General features: G+C 35.5%; 1 protein-coding gene across 2 annotated transcripts in view; it reads left to right on the forward strand.

Annotated features, from left to right (window-relative positions):
* XPO4 (exportin 4) overlaps nucleotides 1–19318 on the forward strand; it is a 92752-nt gene that overhangs the window by 13449 nt on the left and 59985 nt on the right. For both annotated transcript variants that reach the window (XM_069467445.1, XM_069467446.1), the window contains exons 3-6: nucleotides 2084–2225; nucleotides 8790–8928; nucleotides 17183–17299; nucleotides 18020–18173. In XM_069467445.1, the coding sequence (XP_069323546.1) occupies nucleotides 2084–2225; nucleotides 8790–8928; nucleotides 17183–17299; nucleotides 18020–18173 (552 nt within the window). The remainder of the gene's footprint in view (nucleotides 1–2083; nucleotides 2226–8789; nucleotides 8929–17182; nucleotides 17300–18019; nucleotides 18174–19318) is intronic.

Consider the following 19318-nt stretch of genomic DNA (forward strand, 5'->3'; position numbering starts at 1 on the left):
TGAGAAAATGTAATTTATTAGCTTAGGAAAATTCCTTCTTTTAAATTTGGAATTTGGCTTTCTTTTTTTCGGATTCTTCCATTTTTAGACACAGCTTCTTATGGGAGTAGGAATTTATAGATCTTTATTTAATACCACCCAGAGGTATTTAAGAAAAAGAGTGTGAAACTTCTTTGTCTCTTGAAAACTTCTGAACGTTCATCTTCTGTAATTGCTCCCTCACTGCCCGTCCTCCGCAAAGGGCAGAAAGAAGGCCAGGATAGGAGCACAAGTAGATACAAGAATGTGCTCTTTGCTCATGAGCATTGGAGGCGCTTATTTGGTCTTATGTTCAGTGGCATGTGCAAAGGGGGCCGATTAGTATTGCTCAAGGAACATTTACAAGACATGTGACCTTGAATTTCCTCTCTTTATCTCAGGGAATCAGTTTCTTCAACTCCTGTAAAATGCGTGAATTAATGTAGATGATCTTTAGAGTTCTATTTCTAAAATTCTGAGAGTCCCACAGATTTTCCTTCCTTTTTAAAATCCATGGTTAAGGATTTTGGGTTTCTTGTCCTTAAATTTTTTACTAGTGCAGTAGAAAATAAAGACAAGCAAACAACTATCCTTTTCTTCAAGAAGAGGTTTATAATGAGAGATTATTTGAATTACCTTTATGAGATAGTATTTTTCTCCTTAAGTGACCTATATAGATGTAGCTGGTTTCTGTTTCAAATCCTCTTCTTTTTTTATTTAGTCTCAGAACTTTAAGCATAGCTTTTATAATAGGTTCACGGTTTTAGAAGTTATTGCTTTATTTTAGTTATTTATTTTAAGATTTCTAAATTTTTGTGAATTCTGATTATCATCTCAATTAGAATTCATGTTAAGATAGTATAGAATGATAAAAAAAAATTTTTTTAAAAAGGTCCAAATTGGTTCCTTTTATTACTTTTGGTATGTTCAAAATGCCTATGTAGTAGTCTAATGTGGAAGGAATTTATGTAGGTTACACCATGTCCCCTACATTTTTATAGCTAATTGTATCAAGACCATTTTTAGGATTTTTACATGACCTGAGCTTGAATAGGAGAGAAAACAGTGTGCTCTTCTTGATAAATTCTTGAAGGTGCCATTCTATGCCTAGAGTTAATTTCTCATGGCTTTCAGATACTCATGTCCAGTGATCTTGGCAAATAATTTGGAATCTAATCATAGATTTTGCATGGATTTCACGTGATGGTTATTTTTTAGTGCTTCAGAAAATTTCTACTTTTTCTTTACTTCATTTTGACTGTTCTCCCTGTTGATAATGCTGTATGGAAACTGACTGTAGTGGTATTGGTGAATAAAAGGAAAAATAGAAAATTAATATAAAATTTTTCTTAGGTGTGTTAATTTTCTATTTTTTTCCCCCCAATTCAGTTTTTAGTTCAGATACTATAACTTGCTAGTTAAGGCTGGTTCTTTCTACGTGTAGCTTTGGGGTTTTACTCAGTTTGATCAGTATTGCAATCAGAAAATTCACAAGAACTTCTCACCTTGTGTAAATGTGACTCATTTTGTTTTACATTTTGAGAAAAATAACCTAGACATGATTGTGTTCATTTCTGAACTTGCTATTGGAGATGGGTCATCCTGTTGAAAACTTAATTACTTAAAAACCAAAATATTTTAACAGCATGGCTCATCACAAATAGTAATGTTCAAAGACTAGTTTCTTAGGATATTTTTCAGATATAAATTTCTGTTTTGCACAGGGTGAGACTCTTAGGAAATTTTCTGATTGCTTTATATTTTTATTTTTATTTTTTTTAAAGCTGTGTTATTTTTTAGTTCTTCATGCTTTGGAAGTAACAGTTGAAGAGAGGTGAGGAAAGTTTGTGAAAATTGTGATCGGTGATTAGCTGCCACCTGCCTGAGGTGTCTTCTGAGAGGAACTAACCTCTTTGTGGTGCTAGAGCAAGGTCACTGGATAAAAAAAAGAACAGGTAATCATCTTATTCCTTGTCTGAAAAGTTCTGTTTTAAAATTAATAAATGCAAAATGTTCAGGGTAAAGTGAACTACTGTTTAAAGAAAGTTTTTAATTTTCTCCTCAGAAACTAGTAAAGTGGACTATGTCCTTTTTCAAGCTGCCACAGCCATAATGGAAGCAGTTGTCCGAGAGTGGATTCTCTTGGAAAAAGGTAGCATTGAGTCGCTGAGAACATTCCTTTTAACCTATGTCTTACAAAGGCCTAAGTAAGTATACGTGGAGGAGGTGCTGGTAAAATAATTTTGCTGGCTCATGTGTATCATTTTAGAGCTTTTTAAATTTGCATTTTTAAAAGAAAATTTTAAATAATAGACATTGGTGGTTAAGCTTTATGTGGGCTTAAATTTTAAAAACTCATATATACATGATTGTAGGTTATTTTGGTGCATAATGAAATAATACGTTTTATTTAAACTTATACTAAGTTTTGTTTCTTTGAAAAGATTATGCTGGATATTAGGGTTTTTTTTGTTGTTGAGTTTTGAAGAATTTGGTTATAAATAAAAGTTGATCTTAGACTCAGTCAAAAATCCTATATGTTTACTTGTTCTTCTTTTGTTGCTTATATGGATGGTTCTTTCTTTCCACATGTTTTAATTTAGAATGGGGTATTATAAGACATAGATGAGTATCCCAAAACAGGGTCGAGGGGAGAAATTAGGTACTGTTAACAAACCAAATGTTACGTATATATGTACATAGAAATGTGCATAGAAAAAGTTCTATGAGAAAAATTACCAAGTTCTTAAACAGTTTCCTTTGAAGAGGGATCAGGTTTGAGGAATGGGGCAAAAGTGAATTTTCTTATTACATTATATACATCTGTATTGTTTAAGCATTTGAGAAGATTGTGTATATTTACTACTCGAATGATTTTTTTTTTTTTAAATCTGAGGAAAATTATCAACTATACAACTTTTGGGAAGAAATTGATTTACTACTTAACATTTTTTTTAAAGTTCCTCAAATACTAAGTATCCTTTTGATAATAGGCAATGCACTTGTATATTTGCTATTTGTGCAATTGAGTACTTTAGATGTTCAATACCAAATTCATGGAAGAAAAAATATGTTATGTAATCAGAAATGCTTATACTTAGGAATGGTGATTAATGGCAATAAGCATGTATATAAAACTTTAAATCTAATTCAGAGCATAATGTCATGCATTTGTTCCTTTTGACTGTCCACTAGTAGTTCATAGTATTTTTTTTTTTTTTTTTTTTTTTTTTTTGTTGAGACAGAGTCTCACTTTGTTGCCCAGGCTAGAGTGAGTGCCGTGGCGTCAGCTTAGCTCACAGCAACCTCAGACTCCTGGGCTTAAGCGATCCTACTGCCTCAGCCTCCCAAGTAGCTGGGACTACAGGCATGCGCCACTATGCCCGGCTAATTTTTTCTATATAGATTTTTAGTTGTCCATATAATGTCTTTCTATTTTTTTTTAGTAGAGACGGGGTCTCGCTCAGGCTGGTCTCGAACTCCTGACCTTGAGCAATCCACCCGCCTCGGCCTCCCAGAGTGCTAGGATTACAGGCGTGAGCCACCGCGCCCGGCCCCATAGTATTTAATAATGATTACTCTTGTGACTTCAGCTGTTCGTTAAAGACTGTTTTACATATAGAAAAATGTGAGAGAGATAAAAGCCAAGGTTTACTTAGCCTATTAGTGTTACAAGTTTAGTGGATAATGTGTCTTATAGATAGGTGGATATACGTGTAGCGTGTGTGTATGTGTGCGTGTGTGTGCATGCATGTGTGTGTGAGAGAGAGGAAGGCATGGCTAATTTTTTCCAGTTTTCTTAGAATAAGGAAGACTTGCTCCTGTTTTTAAGCCTTTATCTTCTTCATGCTGGATTGATGCATGGATATATATAGATAGATATATTTTTTTGTGGGGGGGAGTGAGTTCATTTGGATGTGATACTAGCTTTCCTTTTTCTTGTTTCCATTTTACCATATTTGCTAGACCTGACGGGACTGTTTTTCTTTTGATTCCTCTGTACATAAGGTAAAGGTAAATACACGTGAATAGAAGTCTTGACAATGTCAGTATTTGTTCCATTATTTTGTTCATTATTTTGCATATGCTGTAACTCACAAACATCAAAATTTTTATTATAGATTGCAACCATGGAAGAGATATATTTTTGGTTGAATTTTACTAAAAATGATTTTTTTTTTCTTTTTCTTTTTTTTTTTTTTTTTTGAGACAGAGTCTCACTGTTTTGCCGGGGCTAGGATTCAGTAGCGTCGTTATCATAGTTCACTGCAACCTCCAACTCCTGGGCTCAAGCGACCCTCCTGCTTCAGCCTCCCAGAGTGTTAGGATTACAGGCGTGAGCCACTGCTCTGGCCTTGTTTTGATCTTTACCATAGTAAAATAATTTGAAATCAATTATGATAACGTGCTTATTGTTGAACAGAGGTTGAGAAAACCTTCACATTTATATTTATATAATGAAAGAAAATAAACCTTAAGACCTCCATGTTTATAGGAGTTTATGTGGGGGAAGGTTTTTTAAAAAAAATATGTTGGCCCCTAGGCCTAAAATATTAAAAAAGAGTTTTCTAAGGCCAGGCATGGTGGCTCACGCCTGTAATCCTTGCACTCTGGGAGGCCGAGGTGGGAGGATTGCTTGAGGCCAGGAGTTCAAGACCATCCTGAGCAAGAGAGAGACCTAGTCTCTGCAAAAAATAGAAAAATTAGCCGGGCGTAGTGGTGTGCGCCTGTAGTCCCAGCTAATCGGGAGGCTGAGGCAGGAGAATTGCTTGAGCCCAGAAGTTTGAGGTTTCAGTGAGCAGCGATGTGCCACTGTATTCTGGCCCAGGCAAAAGAGTGAGACTGTCTCAAAAAAGAAAAGAAAAGAAAAGAAAAAAGAGTTTCCTAAAGAGCAGTCCATTTATGTGACCTTGGGAAACTGATAGAAAATCTCTGGGATATTCCGTCTTACCTCTGGAACAGGGTCTTGCTATCTACCTCATAGGGTCGCTGTTAGGATTACATGAGATAGTTGTGAGCACAGTGCGCAGTGGGGAGTGAGAGCTCTGGCTGCCACAGCCATCATCATCTGGGCAGCGTTCTTTAAGGAGTCAGGGTCAGCGGGAGAGCTTTTGGCCAACTAGATAGGTTCTGGAGCTGCTTGTTTATCATAACCTTTTCCCTACTTAAACTTGGAACTTCTAAACTCTGGAGAGCTGAGAAGACTTAAATGTGTGACAAAATTTCATTGTGTATATGTGTCTGATTTCTTGCATTATCCAAAAAAACTCATTCTTAAATATTAATAATTTTGATTAGTTTCAGAAGCTATTTCAGAGTTGATTGTAGGATTCCACATTGGAATAGTTCACTTATATATTTTCTCCGAAATGATTATTTTGAAAAAAGTAAAAACCTTTCAGTAAAGTTGAAAGAATAGTACAATGAACATGAACATACCCTTCTTTTTTCCCAGTAGATGCTCAGTTAACATTTTGTCATACTTGATTTCTGGCATGTATATATGCATTTTCTTCCTTGAACCATTTGAGAGTGTGCTGCAGACATTGTGATACTTCATCCTTAAATACTTCAACATGTCTCTTCTAAGAGCATAATCTCAGTACTATTGATATAATTGGTATACTTATATTATCTAATATAACTCTGATTCCATATTCTGAGATCCCTAATTGTCTGAATAATGTTATTTATAGCCTTTTCCCTCCTTATAGGTCAATTTTTGTATTGCAGTCTTTCTCTTCCTTCCTATTAATATTTGCCTTATATGTTTAGATACAATATGTTATTTTTTAACCCAGGATTTGGCCAGAGGTTATACATTGTATTTAGTTGTCATGTCTCTATTAATCTCTATTAGTCTCTCTCTCTCTCTTTCTCTTTTTTTTTTTTTTTTTTTTTTTTTTTTTAGATAGAGTGCAGTGGCATCATCATAGCTCACTGCAGCCTCAAACTTCTGGGCTCATGTGATCCTCTTGCCCCAGCCTCCTGAGTAGCTGGGACTACAGGCATGAGCCACCATGCCTAGCTAATTTTTCTATTTTTTTGTAGAGATGAGGTCTCATTCTTGCTCAAACTGGTTTCAAACTCCCGACCTCAAAGGATCCTCCCTCCTCAGCCTCCCAGAGTGCTATGATTACAGGCATGAGCCACTATGAGCCTTTGTTAGTCTCTTTTAATCTAGAATGATCTTGTTCTGTTTTGCCTTTCATGACACAGATTAATTAATTAGAGTCTCGCTTGTTGCCCAGGCTAGAGTGCCGTGGCGTCAGCCTAGCTCACAGCAACCTCAAACACCTGGGCTCAGGCAATCCTCCTACCTCAGCCTCCCAAGTAGCTGGGACTATAGGCGCTTGCCACCACATCAGGCCAATTTTTTGTTTCCATTTTGAGTTGGCGGGCTAATTTTTTCTGTTTTTAGTAGAGACAGGGTCTTGCTTTTGCTTAGGCTGGTCTCCAACTCCTCCCCTCAAGTGATCCTCCCGCCTTGGCCTCCCAGAGTGCTAGGATTACTGATGTGAGCCATTACGCCCCACGACACAGTTATTTTTATCTTATAGAATGCCCTACAATGTGGATTAGAGTGAAGTTACAAATTTTTGGCATACTGCATACGTACAATACTATAGCTTGTGTAAATAGTATAGACTACTACATAAATAACTTTGTGTACTTCCCATTACATGCACAGAATTTTCTTTCTTTCCTATTTTTTCTCCTAATTGAGGTAAAATATGTATAGAGTGAAATGCACAGTGCCCTACTTTTTAAAAAAGAAGCATGAGAAAGGGACTTGCTCCCCACTTCTACTACTTAACTCTGTGACCTTGGGCAAATTACTTCTTTGTGTGTTAATTTTCTGATTATTAAATGGGGTGAATAATAGTACTGAAGATTGTCATGAGGATTGAATGTGTTAATATTTGTGAAATTAGTTTATATAAAGTCTTGTATATTATAAGCACTCAAATGTTAGCTATTTATTTTCCTTTTCTTTTCTTTTTTTTTTTTTGAGACAGAGTCTCACTTTGTTGCCCGGGCTAGAGTGAGTGCTGTGGCGTCAGCCTAGCTCACAGCAACCTCAGACTCCTGGGCTCAGGCGATCCTCCTGCCTCAGCCTCCCGAGTAGCTGGGACTACAGGCACGCGCCACCATGCCCGGCTAATTTTTTGTATATATATATTTTAGTTGTCCATATAATTTCTTTCTATTTTTAGTAGAGACGGGGTCTCACTCTTGCTCAGGCTGGTCTTGAACTCCTGACCTCGAGCGATCCACCCGCCTCGGCCTCCCAGAGTGCTAGGATTACAGGCGTGAGCCACCGCGCCCGGCCTATTTTCCTAATAATTTCTAATTCTTGCCAGTAGAAATATTTAAAATTAGCTTTAATATTTAAAGCTAAAAGAAATATTTAAAATTATGTATTTGTAGATTTTCAGTTTTATGTATATTTTCTAGTAATAGTATATATGAAACTATTCTTATCTCCCCCAAAGTGCAAAAATTCCTTTTGCTAAACTAACATTCTCGCGCATAACAGGATCTCTGCATTTATTTGCTTAGTGAATGAAGGATGAATGGTTAAGTCTATGTTTGGAAGGAGTGTTTTTCACTTCAGTCTTGACACGGGGAGACATGTTCATTTGTATAAATGTCTAGTAAATGCCTGTTATGTGGCAGGCAGTGTCCTTTGCATATGTGAGTGTGCTTAGAGTGGGCAGCTGATCTGGGAGATAGAGTTAAACAGCAGTAACAGATATGTCATGTCATGCGAGGGTGCTGTGGGAGCCCTTAGCAATGACTTTCTGGAGAAAGTGACATCACATTCTTGGCAGAGGGAATAGAAGTTAAGAGGCCCAGAAATGCAAGCGCGTGGAGGCAGGAACTGAAAGAAGTTCAGTTTATGTCCAAACTGGGGCAGTTTTGAGAGTGAAAGGAAGCCGTGATGGGCCAGCTGCTTAGGGGCCATGTGACGGAGTTCGAGTTTATCCTAAGGGCACATGGTGGTTATATCTTTGTGGCATTCTGGAGGCTGGATTATAAAATTCAGGGTTATGTTTTCTGAGCCTTACCTTTCAGAAAAGCTTGTGAAAAGGCAGGTAAGTCTCTGTGCCTTTGTGGCCGAATAGACTTTGTAGAATGCTTTGACTTGGGATGGGTGCATCTGTCATCACACTGAGGAACAGAACCTAGATATGAAATTTTTTGAAGGTTTTTTTTTTTTCACAATTTGTATCTTTCTGTAATGTTGTATTTTGGATAGCTAGCATGTTGCCTTTTCATGTTAAAGGGAAATGGGATTTAGGATTAGCCTACTGGTTGGAGATGGATATTAGATCAAAATTTATGTACAAATCAGTCGACTCTTAATCTTAGTGATTTTTCTTTCCCCCACAAATATTTAACAGGGAGCTGATTTACATCTGTTGAACACTGCCTGAAGCAGCTAACACTTATATAGTGCTTAGTATGTACTGGGCACAGTTATAGCAACATTTAATCCTTATAGTAACTCTTATCCCCATTTTACAGATGGGAAAACTGAGGCTCTGAGTGTTAACTCTCTTGCCCAGGGCCACACGGCCAGTAAATAATGGAGCCTGGATATGAACCCAGGTTTTCTGGCTTTGGAGTCTATATATAACCAGTGGGCTATACTACTCTCAAATATAAGCAGTGTTATTAGTAGCTTCAGGCATAGTGAGAAATTTGGGAGTGTTTTTATATTAGATTTAGGTACATGTGTTCACAATGACTTTTATGTTTTACAGCCTCCAAAAGTATGTTCGGGAACAGATTCTACTAGCAGTAGCAGTAATTGTAAAGCGAGGATCATTAGATAAATCAATTGACTGCAAAAGCATTTTTCATGAAGTCAGCCAGTTGATAAGTAGTGGCAATCCCACTGTGGTAAGTGTACTGTTTGTGTTTATAAATATGAAGAATTTATATTTTGTATTACACAAAAAACATTATGGCAACAGTAATGGATATCTACATATAAGAAAAAGTGCTCGAGTTAAAATACCGAGCAATTTTCATTTGTTCAGATGTTCTTCTAGACTTTTTAAGTATGTGTACATAATACAGATATAGTGTACATTGCCTTTTCATTTGATTCTGTGTTTTCCATGTTGCCATAGTGTTCATAATCATTTTAGTGCTGGTAAAATATTATAAGTGAATATACCATAGTACTCTTAACCATTTATTTTGAACACTTTTTCCATTTTTAATAAACCTTTGGCAACTACTAGTGATTACAGAAATGTTTGAATAAAATATAAAATGATATCTGACGTTACAAAAATCATTAAATGTTGCTGTTCTAATAGGTCAAGGTATACCATGGCTTCTAGGAGTTACTGTCTGGGGAATAAATCCAAGGCCATTGTTCTTGACTGTATTACTCTGGGGACCATGATTTCCCCTCCCCACATCCAGATTTCTGTCCACCTTTTAGAGAGCTAGAGTCCGGCCTGGAGAGTGGCTGTTTGGTTGTAATCACTCTGTTGGAGGCAGGAGGAACTAGAGTTGGTGTTAATGATCAGCTATGATCCTTGAGCTGTTGACTTATATCAGCTGAATGATACTTTACCTTATGTAGAATTGTGATTGGTAATATCTGGCCATTCTGATTCTTGTTATTGAATCTTTAAATATTTTGGGTAGTTTTTCCACTTTTACAATTTCTTTTCCTTAATCATTTGAAAGATAACTGTGTGAAGCTGTCTATACACCTTATAACTCTTTATGAATCCCTTCACATCAGTGGCCCTTCAGTAAGGGGTGTGATTTTAGTGATAGTTGATGCTTTGCCATTAAGATGCAGTGGTACCTTTTGGGAGGGCCATGTATATTGTCCCTGACTTTCCACCGTCTCCAGTGTCTTCTCAGTCTCCCACCCAACCTTTTCCCATACACGGCTATGAGCTCACCTCACCACATCAGCCGTCTGCCTCCACTCTGCCTGGGACCCCAGACTGCCATGCCAGGGATCTAGACTTCAGAACTTACTATATATACCCAAAGTATTCTTTGCTTTCCTTTAGAATTCATCAGTGATCATGTGTTTATTCTTTTTTTCCTTATTAACTTTATTGAGGTGTAATTTACGTGCATTACTGCATCTGTCTAAATTGTATACCTTGTTAAGTTGTGAGAGTTATGCAAACCAGCGAACTACCGCCATAGTCAAGATATACAATGTTTCTATGTCTTGATTTTTGATTGTGTGATTCTTTTTTATGCCATTTTTGTAGCAAATTTTTTCAAGAGTAGCACTGTCCAATATAATTTTCTGTGTTGACACAAATATTCTATACCTGTATTCTTCAGTATGTAGCCATGGCACTAGCCACATGTGGCTTTTGAGCACGTGAAATATGGCTAGTGTGACTGACAAACAGAGTTTTAAATTTTAATTAATTTAAATTCAAATAGCCACATGTAGTTAGTGGCAACTGTGTTGGATCTATAGTTCTGGAGAGTAGGTCTAATTTTATACCCTTTTTACTTAATATTGTGAAATTTAATTGTTTATATAAAACTGAAAACTTCAAAAATGAGAGTATTAAAATCTCAAGAAAGTAGAATGATAAAAAGATCAGAACATTGATTTAGTATTAGCTAGAAACTTTCTTTATAAAGGTGATTTTGAGTGAGATTTGAAAAGAAAAGAAAATTAACTAATGACTTTCTATAGATGAAGAAGTTTAACTTTGCCTTCATACCTCTTCTGTAACAGAATGGTGCTCCGTCAAGCTCCATTGGCCAGAAGCTGCATGTAGCCCGGTTTTCCCCCATCACTTTCAGAGAGTGGTGGTCTTTGGTGGGCCTCCCCTGTGCTTGTCTCAGGCATGCGTTTACACAGGCTGAGGGGCAGTGTAGTATGGTAGAATGCTGATTTTGGATTCAGATTTGGATTTAAGTCCCAGCTCTGCTATTTTCTACCTACCTAACTTAATCAAATCATATAACTTCTCTAGGTATTAATTCACTAAAGCAAGTGTGATGATATTCATTTCAGGGGCTGCTTATTCAGCAAGTGTTTGTGCCTCTCACTTCTTTATAGTGTCTTGGGAAGTGAACTGTAGTGAGTCATCTTTTTCTGTCAAACAATATTTTAAGTATTGAAAAGCAGAAGAAAGTATTTATGGTCTTATCCATGAGTGAAAACTAATTATTTGTGTATTTAAAAAAATGCAGATAATCAACACACTAGTTTTCGTTTAAATGCTTTAAGAACTATTGTATAGGATAGTTTTGGTTTTCCACAGATAGTTTTATGGAAAGATTATATCTAATTCATATAAATTTTTCGAAGGAGAGGATATTTTTTAGACATAGTTTTCCATGTATCATGATGTATTCTTAGTGTAATCATGCTTGTGTGATTATTAAATAAATGTCACTTCATTCCTGTATTTGTGGGCAGGTAGCATGATTTTCTTCCACGATTATGAAGGTTACTGTGGTTACGTCATCTCAGTTTGTGTTAGTGTCAGACCTGCTCTCAATACTAATTTGAGAGGGATATGGAAACTTTCCTTCCTAGGCAAGTTGTGACATTTTTAATTTTAAGCTAACATTTAAGCTAAAGTTTTAATCTATTTCATGTTTGTCTTATTTCCTTTGAAAATGGTAGGCCTACGTTAACTCATGTTTAAAGCCGTTTAATTTAGCATTTAAGCCTTCCTTCCTCCTCTTTGCCATTCTGGAGAGAAGTGGGTGAGAAATTCACTGTCTGCAGCAGTCCTGCCCCTGGATGTGGTAGCCAAGTTAATCTCTCTTATCACAAGTCTCATTGATGTTTGCTTAGAAGAGCAGCTGGAAGTCTGCTTTATGTATGGCAACCTTTCATAAAGTTTATTCTTGGTAATAAAGCCCCTGGGGAAAGAGCCAGGCTATTATAAGAGACAATCCTCCTCTGAACAAGAGTATTTTATTTTGTCAGCTGGAATAAGTGTTTGAGTATCTTGTGCTTGTGACAGTAAGCTGGTGAGTAAGGCAAAGTTATCTTTGAAGGGCGTTTTTTCACTACCTTGAAATTAATGGCTTTTACTAGAAATGGAAATGCTGCTGTAAAACTTATAATGTGAAGACAGTTACTTAAATTGTTAGCCAGTGAATTAACTTGTGAATTTCCAGTGCTTCAATAAAAGAAGACATATTAGACTTTTTCATAACCTTGAGGCCTCGTTGCATTGTCTCCTTTTGTTTTACATTATTTCTTGTTATAAACAACTAAAGAAAAGCGGGAACACATCATGTATTTATTTTTCACTTACCCTTTTGTTAACATAGTGCTAGGCATAGAAGTAAACATTGATTCATTAATCTAAGCAATGTTTACTAAGCATCTACTATAATGCTTTAATGATGGCTCTTTTTTTAAGCAATAACTTATCTTGTAATTTTAATTTTAGATAACAATCAAGAAATAGGACCAAAAAACCAAAATAGGTGATTGTTATTTTTTATGATAATAATAAAAAAAATACTATTGCTACTTTACCTTATCTCACCAAAACCTGCTACATTTAGATCATTGTATTTTTACATGTATTATCTAATTTGAACCTTAGGGAGTCATGTAAATTAGGCCCTTTTTATAGATGAGAAAGCTGAGGCCAAGATCAATGAAGGGCTTTGCCCAAAGTTATGTGACGTAGGAAATCTTGGACTGTTAGAACGCAGATTTTCTGACTGGTTCAAACAATAGGATTCTTGTACTGGACTCTTTCCTAAAAGAGTCCTTCAGAGTGTTTTTATTTATAATTTCTTTCAGTTATAATTTTAATAAATTTTGTTATTTGGTTTCTAACTTGTTGGCAAATGAAAATGATCCATTTAGAACTGGCTGGGCGAGGTGGCTCACGCCTGTAATCCTAGCACTCTGGGAGGCTGAGGCAGGTGGATTGTTTGAGCTCAGGAGTTTGAGACAAGCCTGAGCAAGATCGAGACCTCCGTCTCTACTAAAAAAATAGAAAGAAATTAGCTGGACAACTAAAAATATATAGAAAAAATTAGCCGGGCATGGTGGCACATGCCTGTAGTCTCAGCTACTCGGGAGGCTGAGGCAGGAGGATCGCTTGAGCCTAGGAGTTTGAGGTTGCTGTGAGCTAGGCTGATGCCATGGCACTCTAGCCTGGGCAACAGAGCAAGACTGTGTCTCAAAAACAAAAACAAAAACAAAAAACTACCTGTTAGTGGTAGTCCAATTGCCAGCAGCAGTAACTGGTAGGCAACAACAGAGGGTGACTGAAAAGCTGTGAAGCAGACACAAATCAATAAGCGCTGGTGTCTGGCACTGATGTGGCCAAAGGGTGTAAGGCCTCTTACATCTTAGTAACTTCCAAGTAGTCACTTCATTATAACATCATATAATAATTGCCATAGAAATAATTCTTTTAGAAAAATGTATAAGAAGTTTCATTAGAATACTTGCTGCATTTAGAAAATTAATAGATATTAACTTAATTCTTTATTATCTTGGATAAATGAAGCATTGTTGTGTTAACCTTTTAGAAGTCTAAGATTTGTATTATTGTGGTATTTTATACTGGTCAAATCCCTGTTAACTTTAGTATGACAGTCTCATACTGCTTATCAGTCAGTCAGCTTTGATCTGATTTCATTGAAATTATTTACAACAGCTTTTGTTTCTAACTCTCTTAAGTATCAGAGTCATTGTCTCTAACAGGGACTAATTGCTAGCCCTGACTCTCACAAAGACCAGAGCAGCAGTACTTGAAGGCAGGGGTCAGTGGAAGGGGAGTTAAGAGGTAACGCACTTGGGATGGCCATGGAGACCTAAAAGTCTGAAGCAAGCACATAGGAACCTTCTACGAGGGAAGAATCTTTCCGAGGCAGATTTGATGCCGTCCCCCACCTTCTCTGTCCTGAGAAGGGGCTGTCCTCTGTTCTCCCTTGGGAGTTTATTTTTGGCTTGTTTCCCTAGCTGTCTTCATTACAATACAGTGTGAGAGTAACTTCATTTTAAGGGGATTTAATCGATAATTAAACACTGGAAATGAGTGTTAGACATTTTATAATATGTTTAATTCCCTTATGAATAGGGAGAAATACTTTGTTGATATGTGTGGAAGTACTTTGGTCTCTTAATGTATAATCAATGCTTAATTATTCATCATTCTCCAGTAATCGCTTTTCATTTGGCACCTTTGAGCCAGGCCAGTATAGTGTAATTAATGTTTCTGATACTAATCTCGTATCCTTACAGGACTTCCAAATTAAGAAGGGTTAAACTGATATCTTTTAAGGATGAAAATACCTTATTGAATTTTAGTTCTTTGAAAGCTGATAATTTTAGGTACCTTTAAAACCAGAATATTTTATTTCTGGTAATAACTTCTAACTATGCTGTATGATAATTTATTTTTATGTATTTCTTAGTCTTGAAGTGGTATATTTGAATAGAACACACTTGTTTTTAAAGATTTCTTTTTATTTCATAGGTACAATGTAGAAAAGTAGAATATAAAACAATATATATGGATGGATAGCAGGGGTATATACATAATGTATATCTAGGCATTAAAAAATTAGAAAGCTGTAAATAACTGTTACAATAATAACCCCTGGATGGTAGGATTGTAGCCAGTTTTATTTTCCTATGCTTTTCTAGTTTTTCGCAGATGAAGGCATATTACTTTTATAGGATGAAGAAATTATTTAAGAATAAAAGATTCTTTTATGGTCAGGGAGCTAGTCAGCAATAATGCATTTTGTTCTTAATTCTTATCTATTAAGAATGTGCTTGCCTTTATGGGTGAATTTGTATTTCATTAATGTGAAAGTTTGCTGTTTTGGAGGGATAAATTTATTACCACAACTTAAAAGCAATTTCATGTGACTGGGGGCTCCTTGTTTGTCTGATGCAGTTTATAGATAAAGGAGACTTAAAAATCCGTCCTGTTTCTGAGCAGGAGCAGCCTCAGCAAGGCTGCCACCTTTCATTGCTCTGCCCCTGTCCTTCACTCATTTGTGTCACATCTCAACCACAAACGTGTGTGCAATCTTGGGAAATGTTTATTTCAGATGAAATTAAAGCTCTATGTAAGTATATTTTTTAAATAATGAATTAAAGATGTATTACTGAAATTTTCAATATGGTTATGGTTTTAAAATATGGCATTTTGTGGTGAATGCACTAAAAACAATCTGGCAAATTGTAAATTACTTATGGAAAATTATTGTAGATTATTTGTAAGAATGATAGCAGTTTATGTTTAATTATCACCTCTGGGTTCTTTTTAGCTGGCAGGTTTTTGTATAAGTTGTACATGAATTCTGTTTTTTTTTTTTTTAATTCTGTTATCAGTAGATCGATTATCTTGTCTGAGATTCTGAAATTAATTTCCTTATTTTAGTAAAACAAATTTTCTCAAACATTTAGGTCCTTGTTTATAATGTTCTGTTGGCTGACGTCCAGTTTAGAAAGGATAAGTGAAAAGCCAAGTCTACGGCTTGTAAAAATTGTTTTCAGAATTCTAAGATCTTGGAATTCATCCTGTTAGATCATTGTGAGTTAACTTTTTCCTCTGAATTTCATTAATTTGATTTAATACCTACTTTCCCCATCTTGATGTTATTTCAGTATGTCTGTGAAGTGTTGATTGCTGGTACTTAAATCATTAATCACCATTCTGAAGGAAAGCCATTTTTAAGAATTACGATTTTGTTAGCTAAAAAATAAAGGGATTGTACTTGCTGAGTTTCTAAGATCCCTTTAAACAGTAAAATGACAGGGGCATGTGATAAACTTTTTTCTGTGAGAGGCTTTAGTGCCTGGTTTCTCAGACCATGTTCCTTCCTCTCCGTGTGCCTGGAGCCGTACAAAGGCAGTTAAACAGAGCGCATTTCTTGAAGATTTGGGGAGGAGGGGACATTTTTATGTTAAAACAACTGTACATTTTGGAGTAAAATTACAAAGTGTATATATGTAAGCTAAACCAGGAGCATTCAGAGAACTTTTGTCATTGTAGCAGACATATTCCATCGATATCCCCAGATATCCCACAGAATTTTCATTTACTTTCTGATGCGGAAAAGTCAGGGAAATGGCGGTAATGTATGGGATAGTGTGTCTTCCATAAATACTAGCAATGCAGTCACGCGTATTTTAGTTGAGATTAAGAGGCAAGCAGGAATTTAATTCTTTTTTTTTTTTTTTTAATATTTCTTAAAGGAAAATTTCAGACATGCAATAACAGACACATAGTATATTGGTCACCCACAGAGCCATCACTGTCACCTTTGATAAATATCTCATGCCAATCTTTAGGAATTTAATTTTATGTATATTTGCTAAGATTTGCCAAGATAAGCATCTGTAAGGTCAAGGTACTGACATCAGAAGCATTTCTGAACAAAGATGTTGCAGTTGGTGGGTGGGTATGACTGTGGTCAGCTGTTGTATAAGCTTGCATAAATAGTATCATCTTGACTTTAATCTTTCGGTTGTTCAGAGGTAGTGTGCATATTTCTGTTTAACTCCTGGAAACGTGCCAAAATAATTTGTATCCTCTCTTCATCCTTGGTACCTTGAACCTAAATAGTCTGTGAATAAAATCAATGAGTTGACAGTAGGAGCCTGTTGGATGGAAAAAATGAGAAGGAATATCTTCATTTTTTATTTAAAAAACCTTTGGCTACTACCTGGTTAATATTTTGGATACTGCAAAGTCTGTTTCACTTTTCATCTGTTTGGGAATACATTTTACAAACATCAGAGTCAGAGAGCTCTGGGTTGAAATCTTAGCTGGCCTTTGGTAATAACTTACCCTCTCCAAGTCTGTTCTCTCAAGTGTAAAATGGTGACATGGATTGTTGTGTGAATTAAATGAAATAATACATTCAATGCTTATTATTTTAAAATATCATTTGAATTCTGTGATTAAGCTGGAGGTGACCTGAGTTCAAGTTTCAGATGGATTTGTGTTACTGTAGTCGAGGACATATGGAAAGGAGAGCTAACCTTTATTTTGTGATTTCTAATTTTCTGACTGGTAGTTATAAGATCTAAAAATATAATGAGATATCTAAAGATAGAAAATGTTCCTTATGTTTGAACAAATGTATTGAAACAAAGCATTGAAAAAATAATGCCTCACAATCATTTCTTATCAAATAATTACAGCAAACTCTGGCCTGTTCTATTCTAACTGCACTATTAAGTGAATTTTCAAGTTCAAGTAAAACTAGCAACATTGGATTGAGTATGGAATTCCATGGTAACTGCAAAAGAGTTTTTCAGGTATTGGTATTTTTGTTCTTGTGTTTTCATTATTGTATCATTCACTTTTTATTCAGTCTGTTCCTAATGGGTGAGAACATTTATTTTAGGTAGTTGAGTATTCATTTTGTGATTTCAAAGGATGTAGTAAAGTGATAGGTTTGGTGAACATAGTTGACAGTTTAAAATTACTTAATTCTAGTCTTAAAACAAAAGGGGAGTGCTACTATAAAGATCCTTATTTATTATTTATTTCTTATCATTTATTATTTATTTCTTAATTGTGTTTAGATATAACTAATTCAATTGATGGGACTCTGCTGGCCTTAAAAATAGGACTGGAAGAATGCCAGAGAGGGCCATGTATTTAAAATGTTATTGCAGATGGTGTGGGCTCTTTGTCTCGTCTGTATTGTTTGGCTCCGGAGGAAAGTTATGTGAAGGCATTGGCTTAAATCCTAGGGCTCTGCACTGACTCCTCCAGCTCTGCAGGAGTGGTCAAAGGCTCTCTTTTTTATGGAATAGCATTTATATTACAGTAAATATTCAAACTGGTGTCACTTGAAAGCATAGTGTGATGTAAATTACGAGTAGAGGCCTAAAAATGGAAGATACTCCTAAGGAAATAGTGTTTTCCACTGGAAATTTTAAGGTTTTTGTTGGTTTTATCTTATGGGTCTAAAAGGGATACATTTTGGGTAAGTTTTCCATACAGAAATATTTGTGATTTATTGACTATAGGAAGAAGACCTTCGTCAGATCTTCATGTTAACTGTTGAAGTTCTGCAGGAGTTTAGCAGGCGGGAAAACCTCAATGCACAGATGTCTTCAGTATTTCAGCGTTACCTTGCACTCGCCAATCAAGTCTTGAGCTGGAACTTTCTTCCTCCAAATTATATCCTTTTAACAAATGAATAGTTTATTTGTGGTAATTTTCATAGATGACTTAATTATGGCTCAAAGTCTTTTTTATCTCCGCAGGTTTTATAGAACATGATGTTGAAAGAAAATAATTTTTAAAAAAAGAAATAGAATTTAATTTCTTTTATTTTTATAATGCCAGAGTATAGTGGACTAATTAAAAGATTTCAGATTCCATTTACTGCATTGTAGAAGAAGGTTGAATTACATGGAACCATTTGATGGCTAATGGGGCCACTGCTAACTTAGGAATAGCAATATTCCTTGAGAAGGAAAAGGAAAAAGGTGGAAACTGCATTTTTATTAAGAGACTGTAAATCATTTTCTTCTTGGACATGTAATTACATTGGATTTTTTCACTTATATTCCTTAAAGCTAGTTTGGTGTACTCTAATTTAGTCTTTATGGTTGGCAATATTGTTCAAATGTAGATAATAAGCTAGTAATACATTTATTCTTCAAACGCCTTTAGCAGTATAAAGAAATGAAAATTTCATTTTTAGGAAATTATTTATTAATGCAAAGTAAATTTGAATGGGTTATACTGTACATATATCTGCTTTTTTATCAGTTACTAAATTGGAGAAATTTGTAGTTTAGAAAGCAGTTTCTTGAAGTTTATGATTTACTTTTCGAGAATATCTGCTGTGTATTTTTTTTTTTTTTCCTTTTTCTGCTCAGACCTTGCAGGGATGACATCTGCTGCCTATCAATAGATTTAAATCAGAAATATATAGTGGCTACCCATTTGTTGCATAATGAAGTCAGGCAGACCTGCATTCAGGCTTCACCTGAACTTAGGCATGTTATCTGAACTTCCAAATCTCAATTTTTCCAAATGTAAAATGGGGATATGGAATGTTGTGTGAATTAAATGAAACAATACATTTCAAACCCCAGTTTTAAATTGTTTTAAATTTAAAACAGTCTGTAATAGCTGCTATTTATGGAGCTCTTAATAGCCTCCTTGAATAAAATAGTTCATCATACAGCTAGCCATCTGTGTCATACTCTTTTCTTTCTTGATCTGATACACTCCTGTATGATATCGAAAATGTAATGTAACCTATTCTAGAAGTCTTTAATCTGGGGGCTCTCCTTTCTATTTAAGAGAAAAAG

This window comes from Eulemur rufifrons, chromosome 4, assembly GCF_041146395.1.
Source record: "Eulemur rufifrons isolate Redbay chromosome 4, OSU_ERuf_1, whole genome shotgun sequence".
Taxonomy (NCBI): Eukaryota; Metazoa; Chordata; class Mammalia; order Primates; family Lemuridae; genus Eulemur; species Eulemur rufifrons.